The sequence below is a fragment of the Cyprinodon tularosa genome, unplaced genomic scaffold (genome assembly GCF_016077235.1).
Source record: "Cyprinodon tularosa strain WSP-4 unplaced genomic scaffold, ASM1607723v1 ctg73, whole genome shotgun sequence".
Lineage (NCBI taxonomy): Eukaryota > Metazoa > Chordata > Actinopteri > Cyprinodontiformes > Cyprinodontidae > Cyprinodon > Cyprinodon tularosa.
In genome coordinates, this window is record NW_024039485.1 from 2,141,259 (window position 1) to 2,162,849 (window position 21,591).

The 21,591-nt window shown below is 37.6% G+C and overlaps 1 protein-coding gene across 1 annotated transcript in view; it reads left to right on the forward strand.

The window, feature by feature from the left end:
- si:dkey-12j5.1 (probable assembly chaperone of rpl4) overlaps positions 1-21,591 on the forward strand; it is a 53,459-nt gene that overhangs the window by 1,138 nt on the left and 30,730 nt on the right. The window contains exons 5-8 of the mRNA XM_038269480.1: positions 3,730-3,839; positions 3,931-4,054; positions 7,015-7,104; positions 8,746-8,814. Of these exons, the coding sequence (XP_038125408.1) occupies positions 3,730-3,839; positions 3,931-4,054; positions 7,015-7,104; positions 8,746-8,814 (393 nt within the window). The remainder of the gene's footprint in view (positions 1-3,729; positions 3,840-3,930; positions 4,055-7,014; positions 7,105-8,745; positions 8,815-21,591) is intronic.

A 21,591-nucleotide genomic window follows, 5' to 3' on the forward strand; every position in this document is an offset into this window, starting at 1 on the left:
ATTTGTATTAAGGCCTTCTGGGTTAACAGACTTGGCCTTTGCTTTAGCAGCTGCAGCTCTTTTGGTGGTATGTCTGTACTATCTTTGCACTTCTAGAGACTATTTTTAATTTTAGTTCATCTTTACACAACATCTCAAACTGAGACAGGAAATATGTAAATATCTATATTCATGTCTTGATAGTTTTACAATAACATTTAGGTCTTCATCTGGCCGGGCCATTCTAACAAAGATACATGATTTGAAACCTTGAACACCTCCTGAAACAACAAAAGGAAGACTGTTTCACATTGCTAAGGTTGAATGATGGAAAACCCTGTCCAGGCACTGGGTGGAGAGCCTAGGTTATGATGAATATTTCCTGCACCCCCTGCTTGGAACTATAAACAGGACTTCAATGAGTTTGGTGTAAACGGCCAAACAACTTTATCCCTTATCTACCTGTTTTAGACAACATGATGGTGTTTGTCTACCAATGAAATCAAACAAACATCTTTTGTATTGACCAATTTTTTTTTATTTTTTTAGCTGGATTTTAGTTTGTCAGAGGAGCTACACTGCTCTGAACCGGAGACAGTTGATGATGACAGTAGGGGAATTTAGTGGTGTTAATGTGATAGAACTGGAAAAAAAGCAATGGATGGAATAGGTCCTGAAATGAAACATATCATGTGTTTGTTTACTTCTGTAGTTTTTACATAAACAATGTTAAAAGTGACATTCTAGTCAATATCTTAGATGCCATCCATCCATCCATCCATCCATCCATCCATCCATCCATCCATCCATCCATCCATCCATCCATCCATCCATCCATCCATCCATCCATCCATCCATCCATCCATCCATCCATCCATCCATCAGTTTTCTTCTGCTTTATCTGGCCCCGGGTCGAGGAGGCAGCAGTCTAAGCAGAGATACCCACACCTCCCGATCCACACACACCTCCTCCAGCTGCCCTGGAGGGACCCCAAGGGGATACCAGGCCAGCCCACAGACATAGTCCCTCCAGCGTGTCCTGGGCCTTCCATGGGGCCTCCTCCCAATAGGACATGCCTGGAACACCTCCCGGGGGAGGCGACCTTATAGATGCCTAAGTTTCATGTGGTCATCAACATCAGGAAATGCAAGCGTTGCATTTTCTTTTTAGCTTAAAACTTTACTTGTCACAAATTAACGAAAATTTTATTTTTTTTTTCATCACGGACTGGAAACCTAAATAACAGCTTGGCAATTATAAGTCTTATTTATTTATTTTTGTCTTCTAATGGGATGGAAAGGAATAGGGATAACGGCTTTTCTACACTCTTAGAGGTGGATTTATCACAAGCCTACAGCTAAGACAGTTTTTTTTTTTTATCTGCTAAGATTAAGGAAAAAAATGCCACAGAAAGGAAATGAGTTAATCAAATTATTTACAGGCACAGGTGAAAATGCCAACAAACATGGAGTCTAAGCTCCACAAAAGCTTACAAAAATCAGATGGGAATTATTGAATCTACAGTTCCAGTTGGAGTCAGAATTAAATGTGAAACTGTCAAAGAGCGTCTGGCTTTCAGTGTGTAGAACTCAGCCGTCCTCCACAAGCTCCAGAGACTGGAGGCAATGTGGTTGGAAAAATTAGATGCATTATATTATAACACCTCAATTGCATAAGTTATTCTGTACACAGTACAGGAAAAAAAAACAAAAAACGGTAATTATGTTGGATACATTGTGGAAGATAAACAACCATCGCGTCATAAAAAGGACGCGCTACCGCAGGTCATTCATCCCTGGTGACATCAGACTCTACGATGCGACACTATTACAATAACTTGTGCACCTTTTCTTCTTTTGGGCACCTTCTTTTTGACTATTTGAGTCAACATAAAGAGTAAATCTTTCAACTTTGAGATCAAAAAAGTTAATCAATCATGCTTATATTATTTTGCAATGTATTAGAATATTTACTTTGCAAGCAAGATTAGTTGTCGTGAGATTTCTGAATTCGCACACTCAAGAAAAAACATGTTCTGACCTCAAATGGAACTACACGTATCAATCTGGTATATGCCAGGGGACAAACATATAAACCTATTGGAGTCGAGTTGTTCAGGCTCTTGAAGATGCAGTAGGTTACGAATCCCTGAGTGCCCACATTCTATCCGCTGGGTTGGTTAGAGAGTGAGGAGACACACAGTGAGGATATCCATCTCCTCAAAACACAGATATCAGGTGCTGAAAAGACCATTACAAGGAAATGACTGAAAAGTGACTCTAGGTCTGACACGGTTGATGACTATAGTGCAGGAAATATCTCCTGTGGAGAAAATGACCCGCCATCTAAGTTCAAGCTTCAGAGAAAACACTGGAGAAGATAGTTTGGCAACATAGGAAGGAAAAAAACCTAACTTCTGATAGGCTGAAACACTAGACTGGGACATGTAAGGAAGTGAGAAGAAATCTCTGCGCGTTTTATTTGTGTGACATTAAAGAAAGCCTATGTACTGCACTGAAGGACAACAGGGAATTCTAGACTTTTGTTAATTATCCTATCATATCTCTCCTATCCTGGCTTCTCTTCATTGGCTTCCTGTTAAATCCAGAATAGAATTTAAAATCCTCCTTCTCAAATATAAAGCCTTAAATGGCAAAGCTCCATCTTATATCAGAGATATGATTGTTCTTTATGTTACTTATCAGAGCATTTCACTCTTAATATACAGGTTTGCTAGTGGTTCCTAGAATTTCTAAAAGTAGAATGAGAGGCAGATCTTTTAGTTATCAGGCTGTGTAACCAGCTACCAGTTGTAGCCGTGAGGCAGATACACTGTCTTCTTTTAAGGGTAGGCTTAAAACTTTCCTTTTTGATAAAGCTTATAGTTAGAGAGGCTGAGCTATCTCTATAGTTATGATGCTATAAGGTTAGACTTCTGGAGGACATTGGGAACCCTTTTATCATTCTGCTTCATGTAATCTCTATTCTCCCACTCTGCAGAATCTGTTAGTTCAATCTCTAAAGTTATGCTCTCTGCTTTTTCTCATAGTAGCTTAGCCTCGTCTGCTCCTGTTCGGCTGTTACACCACCTTGGAGAGAAATATCAGCTGTGCTGCCATCAACACCTTTGTTTATAGATGTTGTCCTGTTTATCAGTGTAGTCCTGTTTCTATGACTGTGACTAGCTCGATGTGCTCTCGTTATCCTCTGACATGGGAGCTGGCTCGTAGCTCGTCTGCCTGGCTGGTTGTTTCCTGGACGGTCCGCCTTTTACAGTTGCCTTTTGTATCTCTGCTTCTTTTTCTATGCCCGCTTCTGTCTCCTTGAACCCATCTGCAGATGGCAGGTTCCTTCTTGTTAAAAAGGGGTTTTTTCCTCTCCACTGTCCCTAAAAGCATGCTTAGGGTGAGGGATTGCGTTCCAGTCAATGAGTCGATGCAATCAACTGGTTTTCCTTAGATAGAAAACTTTGAGTCAGTTTGACTGTATGATGTTGTGAATTGGCGCTATATAAATAAACTGAATTGAATTATTCATTTATAAATCTGATTTCCCAGCTTGACTCTTCCATGTTTTTAGTGTAAATAGGCCTTTCAGCCGAAGTTCCTCTGGGTGAATGGACATGTTTTCCCTGATGTTATGTAATTATTAATGGGGAGAAAAAAACTTGCCTGTTCATCATTCACACAGTTTAAATGTTTGATATGATAATCAGTAACTCAAATCTCTCTTATGCTGTTCTTCTGCAGGCTCAGGACGGAGCCACCGGAACAACGGAGGAGAAGGACGAGGTCCCTTCAACAAAGGATGTCAGCGTGGCCTACTGCTCCCTGGCCGAGATCTACCTAACAGACCTCTGGTACTGCAGCAGATAAAGTAATACTACTGAAAACCCATCTCACATTCCTGTCACTTCTAATGGGTCCAAATGTGTCTCTTCATGACCGTAGCATGGAGGAGGGAGCTGCAGACAAGTGCAGAGAGTTCATTGAAAAAGCTTTACAGTATCACCATGACAACCCAGAGGCTCACCAGCTTATGGCCAGTTACCTGTTCAGCACAGAGAGAAACCAGGTCAGTCTTTGCACACACACAGAGACTCGAAATGAGTTATCGCCACATTAAAGAAGGGATCTGCCGAGTTAATTATTCTGAGCAGATTGAATTGTGTGCCATTAATCAGCAGATGAACACTTACATTAACACACAATCACAGATGGGTTATGCCAACAGGAATGTTAATTACTGGGCAGATCATTGAGGTCATGTAGTCATCTGATAAATTGAAAGAGATGAAAAAGCACATTGGAATCAGCTTGTGGGAAAATTACCACATCAACTGTCCAATTTTAGCACATTGGAACACAGATGAATTTCGCTTTAGAAACACATCAAAAGATGTGTTTCACAAACTAAACAAATCCCAAATCAAATGTATTAACGATATAGTATATAATCAATTAGCTTTGTAACATATGTCTTTTAATTAATATAAATATTTTTTTTATATAAAACTATATGTATTTATACTGCAAAACAAATGCTTTCAGATAATTGAAAGGAACACCTTACAGCTGCTTTAATAAGAATGAAGAAGAAAATGTTTTTCTCCAAAAAATTTCAAAATAAAATAAACAGTGTTTTAATTGTAGGAAACAATTTTTCAAGTGTTTCAGGCTGATGCCTATTTCTGATTTACTATTCTGCCAAATGTGATTCAGATTGTCTTTTTAAGCACAATAATGCTAAAGAGTAGAAATATTACCATAGATAACATTTTTTTAAAATTTCAAATTAAAAAAGATTTAAACGATTTGTCAAAGAATGTTTTTCTTAGTGCTTGCTTACTTTTTCTCCCCTTTGAAAATGGGCATAATGGTGCCTGCTGCTGGTTGATATCATTATGGACCGTAAGTGGTGAGAGTTCTTCGTTTTTAAAGATTTGGCAAGTGGAAAAAAACAAAAAAACAACACATTTTTACAACTTGTTTGCTCTGCTAATTTCTAAAAGGATATTCCCCTGATTCTGATCTTTATCTGATAGATCGGTGTACCTCTAATTTTTAGTGCCCTTGTACAATTACTTTTTACAAATTGTCTTAGTGTGATATTTTCTATTGTTTAAATTAATTAAACTTTCATACATATTTTCATTACCGGTAAATTAAACTAAAACAGATTATAGTTGATTCAACTTATATATTTTATTATATACAGTAGTGCGGAATATTCCCTGACCATTTTACAGCCTATGGTCCAATATAATGTGGATGGTAAAAAAAAATGTATGATTTAAAAATCCTTTAACAGTGGATGTAATTTATATATATATATATATATATATATATATATATATATATATATATATATATATATATATATAAAACAATTTTAATAAAGCATGGTTCTGTCAGAGCTGCTGGCGAGACTCGTTTCAGTGTTGGTAATTATATCATTAGATCACAAACCCAGGAGGAGGTTGATAAGTTATCACTGTGGGTTATCATGGGTTAAAATTGACAAAAACGCCTAAAGGGGAACATTTACATCATATCCTACATCTGTGTCACAGTGGGATTTTATGAGTTGATGGAGTTTTAACGAAGCATGAAAGTAACATTTAATTATAGTTCATGTTGTTTATTTTTTTGACATTGTTGGAAACAGGAAACATCCTACAGCCTTATTTGGATCATTGTTCAAAGCTTAAAAAATGACTTTGATCCAACAGCAATTAGAAAAAAATTGGATATAAAATTGCAATACATCCACCGTGAATTTATTTACAGGTAGTCAGACTTTCACTCACATATTTAAAGGAATAGTACACCCAAAACATGATTAGCCTTCATTTTCTACTCACCCCCATGCTGAACAAAACTCTGGAGTACTTTTTTGATATCTCAAATGCATCTGGAGATCTGGGAGGCTTCTTGCTGTCTGCTGACATTCAAATAATGGAGGTCTGTGGCGCCCGAGACAGAAAGGTCCATAAAAGTCCACAAAAAACGTGTCAATATTCCTCCATACTGCTCGTCCAATGTATTCCAAGTGTCCTGAGTGGGTAGTATCCAGAATTTACTCGAAACGAAGTCATTTAGAACGTTTTAGAGCATAAACATTAGTGTATAGGATTTCCTAATAGCGCCCCCATGCGCGCTCACGATTCTACGGAAGCCGGCAGACCAAACCGGAAGAAAGTGCGCATTCAGCGTCTGCTCTGCCGATAATGCAAGCGTAGAAGAAGAAATGTGCTGTTTACCTGTGCAAAGAAAGAAATAACGAAAGAAAAATGTCTGAGGACTTCAGTGTTGAGGAAGAGCATGAGTTCTTTGCCGAGCTGAATGCGCTGGTTTGGTCTGCCGGCTTCCGTAGAATCGTGAGCGCGCATGGGGGCGCTATTAGGAAATCCTATACACTACTGTTTATGCTCTAAAACATTCTAAATGACTTCGTTTCGAGTAAATTATGGACGCTACCCACTCAGGACACTTGGAATACATTGGACGAGCAGTATGGAGGAATATTGACACGTTTTTGTGGACTTTTGTGGACCTTTCTGTCTCGGGCGCCATAGACCTCCATTATTTGAATGTCAGCAGACAGCAAGAAGCCTCCCAGATCTCCAGATGCATTTGAGATATCAAAAAAGTACTCCAGAGTTTTGTTCAGCATCGGGGTGAGTAGAAAATGAAGGCTAATCATGTTTTGGGTGTACTATTCCTTTAAACTGAAGTGGAGCTGCAATCCTAGATACAAGCTGTAGGGGTCAGGCTTGCCCCAGCTTTTTTCCCACACTTTCCTCATCTCCTCTGACCAACTTCTTTTGCTACTTAACAGCATTTATTATAATGAAGAATAATAAGATTTTATTATAATAATTCTTCATTAACATAAATACACTAGACAGTATATAATACAGGAATACATGCTCACAACGTTGCTAACTTGTTAGTTGTCTCAGGAGGCATCTTGGAAAGATTTTGGATGATTTAATCTTTGAACACACCTTTCTTTTTCTGCCTTCTTTTTAGGAAGGGAAGGAATACCTGTTAAAAAGTGTTGGAATGTGGCTACCTGCTTACAAACAAAGTGTAGCGTCCAGTGCTACAGAGGAAGAAGGGGTGAGTTTGTTTTCAGGGTGTGATAGAATAAAGAGATGCGCTGATCAGAATTTTGTGGCCAAGTTCTGATATGTGCTTTTGTACAGCATTGACTTGCTAAAAACAGATCTGAGCTTAATATGTTTTGTCAGTAAATAACAGAAAGAAGATAAATGATTAACCTCCATGTCTTCCTGCTGTGAGTAGTCAATGATATTTATAAAAATTTAATTCTTAGATCTTCATTGTCCTCTGAATTTTGAAGTTTCTTTTAATAACAGCCTCCACAATTAAGAGTGTTGCCATCAGCAGCGATGAAAGGGAATAAAAATATTGTATCTAGGGCTGCAACTAAAGATTATTTTGCAAATCTTTTAATCTTTTGATTTTTTTTTTATTAATTGATTAATAATCGGATACCCAAAGGTTCCTTAAAGAAGATTTTTTGATATTTTTTTTTACAATTCTATATAAATACTGCTCTAAGTGGGTTGCTCTGTTAGCTAAAGGCAAATTATGCAGTCTCTGAACTCCTGTTAACCATTAATCAATTACTAAATCAGTTGATTTCAATAATCGATTAATCACAATTAATCCAATTAATTGTTTCAGCCCTAATTGCATCACGGTTAACAACGATTAATTTGTTGAACGATGCTATAAGCCTCATTGCTTTTAAACAACAAAAGTCTTGTTAAAGCCTTAACACTTATTAATGAATTTAAGAATACAAGGAAATGTACCCTTAATGCAAATTATTTTACTTTACATTAGAATAAGACTTAATTAAGAATTAATTATTTAAAAAAAGGAATAGAATTTAGAAAAGGAAGTTGTCCCTTTACCAAAGATTCAAGGTATAATTATATTTTAACATAATCTGATAAAAGTACATTTATTTTACGAAAGCAAATCTATGCTATTGCTCCATTGTATAAGCATTTCTCACCAATTTATGTCTGTGCACTGTATGAATTGATGGAGGTTTTGATGATTTATTGGGTAAAGATGTTTCTACTGAACTCCCTACTGGCCTGTCAAGCCGGGCAATTTCTGGTTTTTGCTACATCTTTACTGAGCATCATTTCAAAAAGGCCTTTTTAACTAGTCCGATTGCCACACTGCACTTCGGAGCAGACGTTAAGGACATCAGTAGAGATAAAAAGGTATGAGATAATGAATTAGCTATGCTGAAAGGTAAAATGATGAAATAGGTGCTTCACAAATGTGTGCCATTAAGTTGGAGTGCTTAGAAAAACAGCAGATATGAAAGAAAGCACCAGTAGCGATTCTAATGGGCAAAAATAATGGCTGCGGTACCAGTTTTTAATATCTCCAAATAAATTATAGTCAAGTTCATTTAAAGAAAAGAATATGTGATATAGGAAGAGTCTTTGTAATGATTTGGTAGAACAAACCCCCTGTGAGTCCACAGTTATGACTCTTATCTTCACCCGCAGGTTGATCCAAACTCAGCCTGCTGACACTTTGACTGAGATTAACAGCCATGTAGCTGTGGAGCATTTTGCAGCCTGAAATTGGATCGTGTTATTATCAGACAAAAGGAAGGAAGAACTCTGTTTGATGTCGCTCGTGTAAACACTCCTCCAAAGGTGGTCCCCCTTTATTATTTTCTCCTCTTTTTTTCCCCCCTTTCTCCAGAATGAGATCCCTCCGTACGAGTCTCGCATCACCACAGCCAAACTGCTTATCGAGTCAGAGGAGTATGAGGTAATGTGTTTGCATTGTGATGTGCTTGCACGCTCTGTTATGGCCAGTCTGTGCGTGGTTCACGGCAGGAGGGCGACTGGCATTTCTTTGTGTGTGCTCGTGTGCCTTTCTTTTCCACTGAATAGCACTGGAGGTGGGAAGGCCATGCCTGGACTTTATGCCCTTCAGAGTTTAGTGTCAATAATTGAAGAGTGGTATTTACAGAGAGCGAGAGACCGAGGGGGGTGCAGGAGGGAGGAGAGGGAGGACAAGAAATGGAGGGAATAAAATCACAATGAACCCCTGTTTTGATGAATTGCTGCCATATCTTTGAAACAGCACACTCATCTGCTAAATCACTCATCAATTTCCAGTTTAAATGGTCTCAATTTCAGTGGCTCGCTGCCTTCAGTTTGCTACTGAACCTCCTAACAATCATTAACGCTTGAAGTCATTTTCTGTGATGACTGCCACACCGACGCCAGTGTAGCAATTTTCTGTTGTGATCCAATGATTAATTTCTAGTCAATCTTGTTGGGTGGTTTATGGTTATTACTGACAGGAAATGAGCACAGTGTCTCTTTTTTATGATTTTCTCTTTTCTTTACTCTCCCATCCAAATGGTTTGGCTGCTGTTATGTCTTTGCATGTGTGTGGGAGTTGGAGTAGGATATGTGCTGTCAGGTGCATCAGTGAAATGACAGCGTTTCAGTCCATAGTTTCTGACATGTCATTTGTCTTCATCCTCCTGTTGGTGTCATCAAGCCTGATGCCAGAGCTGTGGTTATGCTCACAGCTTCATAATCTCTCATTATTTTCCATATATACCAACACTGATACATACAAGCATGGACAAACTTGATGGTACCCTTTGTTTTATAAAAGACAATCCCACAATGGACACAGAAATAACCTGAATTGGAGAAAAAAAGTAGTAATATGAAAATAATTGTATAAAAATGAAATAATGAAAATCAGACGTGCTTTTCAAATATGATTTAACCAAATGATTTAAAGAAAATAAACTCATAAAACAGACCTGGACAAAAGTGACAGTACCTCTAAAAGACTGAAAATGATGTCTCCAAAGGGACATGTTAAATCAAGCTGTGTCTACAATCTTGTAATCAGTCAGTGGGCCTATGTATAGGGCTAAAGGTAGTTGCTGTCCTGTTTGGTGACGTGGTGTGCACCGCACTCAACATGAACCAGACAAAGTAAAGGAAAGAGTTGTCTCTGGAGATTAGAAGGAAAATTAAAGACAATCATGTCAAAGGTAAAGGCTACGAGACCATCTTCAACCAGCTCGATATTCCTGTGACTACAGCTGAATATATTATTCAGAAATAGGATCTATCTGGGGGGATTTTTTGAATCATAATGTTAAATCTTCGTTGAAAAGTAATATCTGATATATCTGATTTGCTTGTTTTCATTGAATTTTAATTCATAACTTTTCTCAGATTCAAGTCTTAAGGGCTGTGTATGCCTTAGCAGCAGTGTGTCATAGTTATCTTGTCGCAGGTATGAAGCAGATATTTTTGATTTATGCCCAAATTTGAAGCGTGCTCTGCGCTAGGTTATTCCACACCCAAATGCAAGAGGGACAATCACAAACTAGCTTTGGGTGTCTGTGTGTTGGTTTGACGAGCTTGTTCGACATCTACAACACTCTCATCAAACCCCAGACAACACACAGTTTACTCGTGAGTGTTCCCAAAAGACTGGCCGTGGCGCTGCGAGTTTTGGCTTCGGGTGCAAACCAACAGACCGTTGCACAGAGCTACAAACTAGCATCCTGCACGGTGTCTGGAATGATATCCAAGGTGTGCCAGCCATTGTGGACGGCACTACAGCCAGAGTTTCTGCCATTAGGTACCAAACAGGAAATACACATTGTGTAGAGGGATGTAGAATTGACCAATCAGAGGCCTCCTTTCTATCCTCCCTGTAATGCTATTTGTAGTCACCTACAATTTTTGGGGAGGAGCATTAGAGTGTCTGCGGAAGGGGGGCATATCTGCGTTAACTATGACACATGCAGACGGCCTGGTATCTGTGCATATATCAGGCTTTAGATTTGATTGGGATCAACGAGGAGGAAACCTCCTCACTTTTCATTGATTGCTATACGTTTTGATGCGTGACATACAGGCAAGCTTTTATTAAAGTGTTGATACAAAATCCAGGAAGCCAGGAGTTTTCTGCAAGCATGGAAACATGTTTGTATTTCCAGTTGGATCCATTACTCTGTTATTCTGTCCGTCTGTTATACCATCCATATGTCCATCCATCATTCAATCAATCCATCTGTCAGTCAGTGCATATAGATCTGCTGGTCCATTCATCCGTCCAGCTGTCTGTTTTTCTAGTCATCAATCTCTTGCTTCACTTATTGGTTCACTCTTTAATCTGTACACTATCCCAAGCATCCATCCATCCAGCCATCCATCCATATTATAGCACAGATATTTGTTTAGGTTGCATATTTAGATTTTAAATATATCATTTTTAAAGGACAGTTGTCGGGCACTTGTATGTTTAAGGAACAAAACTCATTTTGCATGTTTATCTCTAAATCTGCAGACTGGGAAATAAATCAGATTATAGTAAAAAAGAAACAATATTGCTGAAGCAAGTAAACAAACAAATAAATTTACTTGTAGCAGTTTTCATACTTTACCATACCCAAATGTCCAGAGTGCTAAATGATTATGAACAGTTTTTTTTGGGCTTAGGAATTTCCCTTTATAATCAATAGTTTAGATGTTGTTTTATATTTAGATATGTTTAAAAATAGTTAAAAATTCGGATTTACTGTCGGATGTTTTTGGATACGTTTTTATACATTCCAATCCTTTTTTCAAAGCAAGAAAAAAATTGTAACTGCTTGTGCCAAATGATCAGTGTGTTAGATTTCCTTTCTTGTTAGTAAGAAGTGGTTAAAATGTCTTTATTGTACTGTAGTGACAGATTCAATCACCTAAAATGATTTTTCCCAAGACCGTCTCTTGGTGTCAGAGAGCACTTCATCAGCTGTGAACTCGTCAGGCGTTGATGGTTTAAACAAGAAGCTGACACACCTGGACCTTTGACTCAGTGAAAAATCAACTCTGCTCCTATTACCTTTTAAAATTGTACAATGTCTAGTTAAGAGGGGGAAAAATTAACAAACCAAACACAAATTAACCAAACAGAAAAAAGGTTCTGCTTCATATGCAGCCATTTCTCAGTAATTGGAATAAAAAGCACAAAAAATCTGAAACTTATTGGCTTTATTATAGAGTGGAATATTTAAAGCATAGTTTATTTTGATGATTAAGGCTTGCAGTCATAAAAAGCAATGGGTAAGAATATTATATTAGACCAGCAAAACATATTTTTCATTCAGGAGTTTCAGACCTAATGAAAAAGTTCATGTATTGTTCAATATATGCAGCCGGTATGTCGTTGTGGCTCCTTCTGCTTAAAATATGTCAACAATGCAGTGAGGGTTTGAGCCCTCTGCAACCACGCAGCACCAAGCTACAGGTGCTGCCTCAGCCAAATATCTGAAGAGGTGGGAATGTTTTACAATATCTATTATGTAAAATAGTGTAGACTAAGCTTTTCACTGAAAATTGTTACTTTTATACAAGTCAGTTAAGTTTGTCTCTCAAGGAACCCGTTTTTATTTTACTCTCATTAGGTGAATCAGCCTCTTCATGTTTTATTGTGATATTCTAATAAATCTCACATACAGATGAATTCATAATAGTAAGTCTGATAGAGGTTAGCAGATATGGTACTTACTAGTCCAATAACAGGTCTCACCTAAAAAGTTTTTACTCCTGTGAGCCCTGTTCAGTTCATTTTAATTCAGTACAAAAATACTTCTTAATAACCAAAGGGAATTAAATTCATCTGATCTGCTCCATATTTTTTATTCCTTTCCTCTCTCCAAAAAGGTATACTTTGCAAATTCTTTGCTGGCTTCACTGTGTAATAAACACATGAGTAATAAAATAAAAAAAACAATTGCTCTATAATCACCTGTGGGTAGTAAGGGCAGGCGATTGGACGAATCAATTGACCATCTACGATAGACTCAGCCCTTCAGGTTGAGGCGCTGCCCACGACAAAAGACTCATTTCCCCATTGTCACCGTGCAGCAGCGATTTATCTACTTAAAGTTGAGACGGAAAGGAAGAACTGGTCCAAACCAAACTTTTTTTTTTTAACAGCCGAACTAGAACCAGAGAGACATTTTTTCTTATTGTGTTTTCAGGCAGCTCTGCCTGTTACAGATTTGATTAAAAAATAAATAAAATTCAAAATTATATAGTCAGAACAACTGGAAAAGAGGAAACGATTGTCACTGGATGAAACATATATATATGACCGGAAAACAATTTACCTTGTGTTTTAGCAGGGCATGCAGAGGGTAAACAATATTACCAGCGGTGCAGAAGACATGCTTTTAGGCTGTGCTTGTCTTTACCAGCAAAGTCTCCTGCACAAATTTATCGAGAATTTCCATTTGTTGGACTGACGAATATCAGTTGGAAAATCTTTCCGGATTGCCCAACCTTAGAGAGTAGGGCATGGTGAGGCATGTGAAGCCACTGGCTTTATATTGGGTTTCTGTAAAGCTGTCCATGTTAGCAAGAGCAGCACCACAGCACTGCCACCCTTAGATTACCACCTCAGGAACTTAGCAGAGAATATATTAAGGTGAAAATGTAACTTAATCATGCCTTCAATTTGTTTGGCTAGTTTTAACAGTGGGTGCAGGTGCTGCTGGAAAATGAAACCAGTATCACTTTAAACTAGACGGAATAGACTCAGCTGACGTTAGACTAGATTGCACTTAGTTGACCAACATAAGCAGATGAATCCTGCAATCATCACTGACTAGAAACTTGACAGTGGACCCTTAAACAGCTTGGATTCTGTACATCTGGGACTGGGCAACCCCAATAATCCAATTATATGTGAAATCTAGTATTTTGGGTCACTTAGCAACAGTTGGAACTGTTCTCTCCTTAAATCTAGTTATGTTTTTGATGCTCACTATTGTTCAGGAGTGGCAAAAAAAAAGGAGGTTGACAGTTGGATCCAAGAAACCAACTTTTCAACAACACTTTGATTTATTAAGATGCACCTTTACAATTACTATAAGTTATTTAAAAAAACATCTAAACCTAACAGATGAGCTCAAACATCCATAGCGTTATTTAGGGAGGATGAACCATAAATTACTCTCATTGATTGGCCACCCTAGATTCCTTTATTTTAATCTCATTAAGAACATTTAAGATGTACTGAAGATTACGTAGCTCACTGGCTATATCTTCATAGATATAGGAGCTGGAGAAAAAGTTAGTTTAGCCATAGAAAAAAATTGTTACATAAAAGGAAAGTTTCCAACTGTTCTTTCTGATGAGACGTTTTTTAAAGCAGATTTATCTCTTGTAGCAGTTTCTGGTTTATTATTATAAAAAAAAAATAAAAACACTTTAAAATTAAGCCTTTACTCTTGTTTTAAGAATATTAAAAGCTTATAATGAAAATTGAAAATGGCCTATAAATGGTTTGTGATTGAAAGTAGGACCTGATCATTAGTTGTTCCAAAGATGCGGCATTTAAAAAATTGTTTTCCCTCATGAAAGGATTTCACATTTAATGATCTTTCCTCTTTAGTTTGCCTAAGAAAGATTAGCTAAAATTACATATTCAGATAATTTCCCCCTTTTGAATCTTTGCAAAACATGAATACTTGCCAAACATGTCCCTTATACAGTGCCAATAATTATGAGCTCTGAGAAAAACACCTTTGAATATTCTGAGACATAATTTTTTTTTTACAAAATCTAACATTTTACACTTACTGGCACTCCTTCAAATTTCTACAAAATAAATATAACTGATCATTTTTATAACACGAATCGGTCTGTTTTTCTGTGCTTTCTATTGCTTTATATACATTTAAAAAGTTGACTTTCCATAATTTATATAAAACTCTTTCAATTAAGATTCACTTAAGTGAGCAGCATTAATTTGTGCTATATATTTTGTTTGTCAATGTGAGATTTAAAGCAGTTTAATCACTGCTATCAAATATATTAAGCTGTATAATGTTTTAGAGAAACATTATACAGCTTATATTTTCATTAAGATAGTTCTACTAATCCTATCACTGTTTTAAGTGAAGAGGATAGCTTTTTATTAGATATCTTGTAGATCTTTTGAAGTGTTGTTTTACGCTTACAACTAATTCATTATTTTTTGCTGAAACAGTTTTGGATTTTAAAGTAATTTAAAATCAATTATAAAGAGAGATTCCTACCTTTGTTGTACAAAATGAACTTGTTTTTTTCTTTTTTTGAGTCATTTATCATTTACTAAAATATTTGTTTACTTAATAATGGAGTTATTGGTCTAACAATTTTTATTGGTTTCTTCAGAATCAAAGGTAAAATCATACCCTTTGAATCATTTGTGAAAGTTCAGACCATGATCATAACTTTGCTGTTTTGATAACTCAATTCACAACATTTGAGTCTATCAGATTCACGGCTTATGAGTTTAAAGGCAACGCCTAAAACACGGCGTCCTTGTGTGACATAAACATGCACTCTAAAAAAATCTGTAAAGATTCCAGAAAGTGAACTTAAGACCAGCTCACACATCGGAACAATTTGCAAATGTCTCATAGTTTCATGTCATCTGTTATCTAAACGTATAAACAGAATTGCACTGATGAATAGTGTTTTAGTGCTAAAGACATATTTGCTAAAATCTTAAAATTGGACATAGTGTCATTATGCTCTATGAAATGAGTCTGATATCCACATGGGCTAAAAGGCCGCTCAGTAAGGAAGAAGGTATTACCTCAACAACACCATAGAAAGCTAAAACAAACTATCCCAGAATACATTTTTGCATTCTCTAATAAAGACATTTTAATAGTTTAGGAGGAATTTCTAGTGGTCAGGATGTGTGTTTGACCATAATGACCATCATTACATTTTGATAGGAAAAGATGGAAGCTTGCAAGCCTGAGAACACATCCCAGTGTTAAGGCACATGGGTGGCAGCATCATGCTGCAGGAGATATTATCTGCTGAAGGGACTGATGGAGGTTGGATCTTTTGGAATAAACATTATAAGGAAACAATGATGCAACTTCTCGATGCATTAGCAAGAACTTGGAGATAACCATAATTGTAGCAACAAACTAGTTACAACCAGGCTTGAAGGTTAAAAAAGCCAACGATGATTTAAAGTGGCCATAAAAAAAAAAAAAAAAGAGGATAGAAGTTTTTTATTGCATAGTGTCGATATATGCTTTCAGTTATATGTAAATATTTGCAATTAAAAGGAATTAGCTTAATTTATTCTAATGTAGTCTAATAATTAGGTTTGGTTTTGATCTTATTACCCATTTCAAAAGAAAATTATATAACAATATAATGTGGCATAAACATTATTGAAGCCCAGCTGACAGGCATCAAGACACTTTGTTGTTAATAAGAAAAAAATGTTCCTCTGCATCTCTAAGTGTCCTCTAGAGCTTCCTGTTTTCTCACTTAAATTGACAGACGCACACACAACCGTCATCATCATCATCGTCCATCATCGCTGCTGATTTACTTGTCACACAGGAGACGGGGAAACGGGCAGCTACCTTTTCCTGACGGCCATTAAGGCATCTTTCAGTTCAGTTGTCATACAAGCTGGTGGATAGCACCTACTCACTTTGTCACATGTGTTTGCTTCTATTTATTTATTAAATGCTTCCGTCTTTAAATTTAGACTCCCTTTGTTGTGCTTGTTTCTCCAATATTGCTTACGAGCAGAGTTTGCATAGTCTTCTCCCAGATTAATATACTTCGCCGTAGCTGTCCCTGTTTGTGTGTGTGTGTCTGCATGTGTGTGAGCTATGGCGCGCCCTCACTTGTAAAGTGATTTGTCTTTTTCCAGTCTCTGCTGCATGCTCCAGTAAAATGATTCTGTTAAACAGCATTGCCCGAAGACGACACACACAAACACACTAACTGCACTCGAGCACAATGGACATTATAAATGAGTTCCTCCCTAGAGTGCTGCTTTTTTAATTTATTTTTTTTTGCTATACAAGCCCTGAAATAAGGAGGACGGCATACTTGTTTTTTTTTTTTTTATATTAATGTGCATCTTTGGTTTTTTTGTTTTTTTTGCCCCTCCTTTCCAACTTTCTCCCTCTTTTAATTTTTATCACTCCCCATTTTACTCTTATCTTCACAGAAATATTAATCTTGTTGTTGTTTAGAGCGTGAAGCAGCTTTAACAACTCTGAATCTTTAATCACTCGCCCCTGGGCTGACCAGCGTAGTTAAAAACTTGGAGACGATATAATGGTTATCATTGCTCACTTGTCCTCGCTTCTAGATATATCTCTTGTTCTATTTTTACTGCTCCAAAACTGCCTGCTCTGTCTGTTGTTTAATACCCTGGCAGATCTTTTTTCCAATCTATTAGTGCGAACTTCTTCACATTTTGTCATTTTATAACCACAAATGTGGATGTTTTTTTATTGGGATTTTACATAATAGAAAAACGCAAAGCAGCAAATGGATTTAAATGTTGTTTTTTTTTGTAAGTTAAGTTCTATAAAGTTTTGCACATTTGTACTCTGTGTCTGTTGCGGAAAGATGATTATGCTTTGATGTGAACTGTTTGCTGTTTCTATTATTATATTTCTATTTAAAGGTTTCCTTCAGTTCAACTATCCATTATTGTGCAACTTCTGAGATATTTACTTCTAGGAGTGTCACCCATCCTCCCGTTCATGCTGACCAACATGTTTCTCCCCCGGTGAAGAACAACATTCCCCACAGATAGATTCTTCTGCCATTTCTTCCTTTGTGTTGAGGATGTCTTCAGGGTCAGGGTTCTTGCCAGTGTATTTCAGCATAGAGAGCGCTGCAGGAAAAACAATCACCGTTAAGTTGAAACTCAGGCTGATATGGTCGTGTTTTACGAGTGTAACGGCCCTTTGACTGGCTTTGGGCTTCCTCTAAAATCTAAAATCTAAAATTTTTTCAGTTACAAATGAAATATGCCGATACCCTGATTTTTAATGAGTGCAACGGCAGCAGAAACTGTTTTTGAACATATTTACCTTCTTATTTGCACATAAACATCAGAGCAGCGAAGTGAGAACCTGTACCTTGCACTGCTGAGATGTTCAGCTCACTAGGGCAGGTAAACATGCTACAACCCTGACAGCAGACAGCAAGCTTTGAGGAAAAAAATAAATAAGTCAATATCCTGAATTTTAATGAACGTAACGGCTGCTGTGCTTTTAAACACATTTACCTCCTTATTGCACACATTGAGGGAAGCGATTTGAAAACGCCAAACCGTGCACCTTTTAGACTGTCATCACCTCACTGAGTTGAGCTGACCAACTCAGCAACTTTTTTGTTTAAAAAGTGACTAGTGACCATTTCCTTTCTTTTTAGGGACTTTGGTGACAATGTGAAAACAGTGTCAGCGTCTTCAATAAGAAGTTAGGGAGCCCCTCCCTCCTACAAAACACTGAGTCAGACGCAGCAGCTGCAGTCGGAGAGAGAAGAGCGACTCTCCTCTGTTTTATTCATTGAATATGAAGGAAACTTTATTGTGATAAAGTTCATTATTTTCCATAATGTAATGATAAAACTTGAACATTCATATATTTTAGATTCATTGCACACTAAATGAAATATTTCAGGTCTTTTATTGTCTTAATACAGATTATTTTGGCATACAGCTCATGAAAACCCAAAATTCCTATCTCATAAATTTAGCATATTGCATCCGACCAATAAAAGAAGTGTTCTTAATACAAAAAAAAGGCTACCTTCAAATAATCATGTCCAGTTATGCACTCAATACTTGGTCGGGAATCCTTTTGCAGAAATGACTGCATCAATGCGGCGTGGCATGGAGGCAATCAGCCTGTGGCACTGCTGAGGTGTTATGGAGGCCCAGAATGCTTCAATAGCGGCCTTTAGCTCATCCACAGTGTTGGGTCTTGTGTCTCTCTACCTTCTCTCCACAATATCCCACAGATTCTCTTTGGGGTTCAGGTCAGGAGAGTTGGTAGGCCAATTGAGCACAGTGATACCATGGTCAGTAAACCATTTACTAGTGGTTTTGGCACTGTGAGCAGGTGCCAGGTCGTGCTGAAAAATGAAATCTTCATCTCCATAAAGCTTTTCAGCAGATGGAAGCATGAAGTGCTCCAAAATCTCCTGATAGCTAGCTGCATTGACCTGGCCCTTGATAAAACACAGTGGACCAACACCAGCAGCTGACATGACACCCCAGACCATCACTGACTGTGGGTACTTGACACTGGACTGCTGGCATTTTGGCATTTCCTTCTCCCCAGCCTTCCTTCAGACTCCGGCACCTTGATTTCCAAATGACGTGCAAAACTGAGCAACAGTCCAGAGCTGCTTCTCTGTAGCCCAGGTCAGGCACCTCTGCTGCTGTTTCTGGTTCAAAAGTGGCTTGACCTGGGGAATGCGGCGGCTGTAGCCCATTTCCTGCACACGCTGTGCACGGTGGCTCTGGATGTTTCTACTCCAGACTCAGTCCACTGCTTCCGCAGGTCCCCCAAGGTCTGGAATTGGCCCTTCTCCACAATCTTCCTTAGGGTCCGGTCACCTCTTGTCGTTGTGCTGCGTTTTCGGCCAAACTTTTTCCTTCCCACTGAGGTGCCTTGATTCAGCACTCTGGGAACAGCCTATTGGTTCAGAAATATCTTTCTGTGTCATCCCCTCTTGCTTGAGGATGTCAATGATGGCCTTCTGGACAGCATTCAGGTCGGCAGTCTAACCCATGATCGGGGTTTTGAGTGATGAACCAGGCTGGGAGTTTTAAAGGCCTCAGGAATCTTTTGCAGGTGTTTAGAGTTAATTTGTTGATTCAGACAAATAGGTGCATAGCTCGTTTAGAGACCCTTTTCATGATATGCTAATTTTGTTTGATAGGAATTTTTGGTTTATGCTGTATGCTAAAATCATCTGTATTAAGACAATAAAAGACCTGAAAATTTCAGTTAGTGTGCAATGAATCTAAAATATATGAATGTTCAAGTTTTATCATTACATTATGGAAAATAATTAACTTTATCACAATATGCTAATATTTTGAGAAGGACCTGTAGATCCTCTGTGCATTTAAGTCATAAACATCATCATCCACTGTGTACCTCTGTTTTTAAGTTGAATTTGATAACATAAAACTGATTTAGATTAGATAGTTTAGGTTAAAATAGCCTTCTGGAACACTAGAAAATGTTTTATAAAGTTTATATTGAGTTTTAAATATATTTCGAGTCTATTTAATGATGTCATTTTGCAACATTCTCCCCGGCTACACTCATAAGAAATCCTGATGAGAACCCTCGGGGTGATCTGCAAAGTTTCATTCCCTTAACAAGTTTTTTTTTTTTTATATAGATAAAGGTTAAATAGATCCACATCTTCCATGCTTGCCTTGTCCCTTGCATGTGGCAAACCTTCTACTGTATTTATTTCACTGCTGACTTTGCCACTCTTTCATTAAGCTCAGATTTATGAAGTTTACAACTAGTTGTGGTCCCAGCAGCCCATTCTGTCACTATTGTTTTGGACCTCTACAGCTCATCCAGAGTTTACAGATGATTGTTCATTATTGTCTCAGAGTAAACAATGCTTTGTATGTCTTTCTATAACCCATCCTCATTTAAAACTTCTGAATAACTTTTTTTCTCTGAGCTGCTGGCTGTGTTTCTGCTCAAGCTATCTATGAAGCACTTTGTTTAATCAATACTCTAATAAACCTGCAAGGACTTCATGGAACAGCTGGATTAATACTGGGATGAAATTCATAATTAATTGTTTTTTTATGTGGAATTTATTTAGACATGTAAGAGTAAAGACAGCGTTAAAAAAAAAATACACACGACAACTCTTTTATTTTTCTAATTAAAACGTTTGGACAAAATTTGAATTTAAATCACGCACTTCTTTTCTTTAGTGTGATATTGCATGGAAGTTGTGTTTTTAACATGACATAATGTGGAAAAAGTCACTAGTTAGAAATACTTTATATCTATTGTTTGCCACCATCTTTTTATGCATGTGTTGAGGTGAGAAAATGAAAGTAGAGGAGATAATTGTGTACCAGGGATAAATCCATCCCTCATCGGTTGAGATTAGGTGGTTTTGTTTTGTGTGCTTTTAATCAGTCATTAATTAATTTAGGACAATAGGTTCTCAGCTCATAATGGGTCGAGCGATCAATCATCTGACTCTCTGACTTGCGCGTTTGAGCGCTCCTAACGAGATACTCTCAATTAACCCGACTCAGTCTGCGCCTCTTTATCATTACTGGAACCACGTTGACTTAATGAAAAGAAACGCCACAGAGTAGGAGGAGTAAAACAAAACAAAAAAAACGGGAAGTTCATTAGCTAATAAGTCCACCTTAACCAGAAACGAGTGCAGCCTGTTCTGGTCGCATTTCTTCTGAGCTTTTTGCTTTCTGTGTGTGTGTGCACATGTAGGGGATGTGTGAATGTCTTTTATTCTTGCCCTTCAGCATGGGTGATCTGCTTACGGTCGCCTCCAACCTGGAGTTGACAAAAATCAATATATCATCACCTGGGGCTTCACACACATACACACACACATTGACAAAAGCAGCAGTGAGCACAGGTACCACATGGAGGGAGACAGAGCTAAATAAACACGCAGCCAAGTTTAGCCAAGCTCTGAATGCTGTAATGGAAACTTCCCA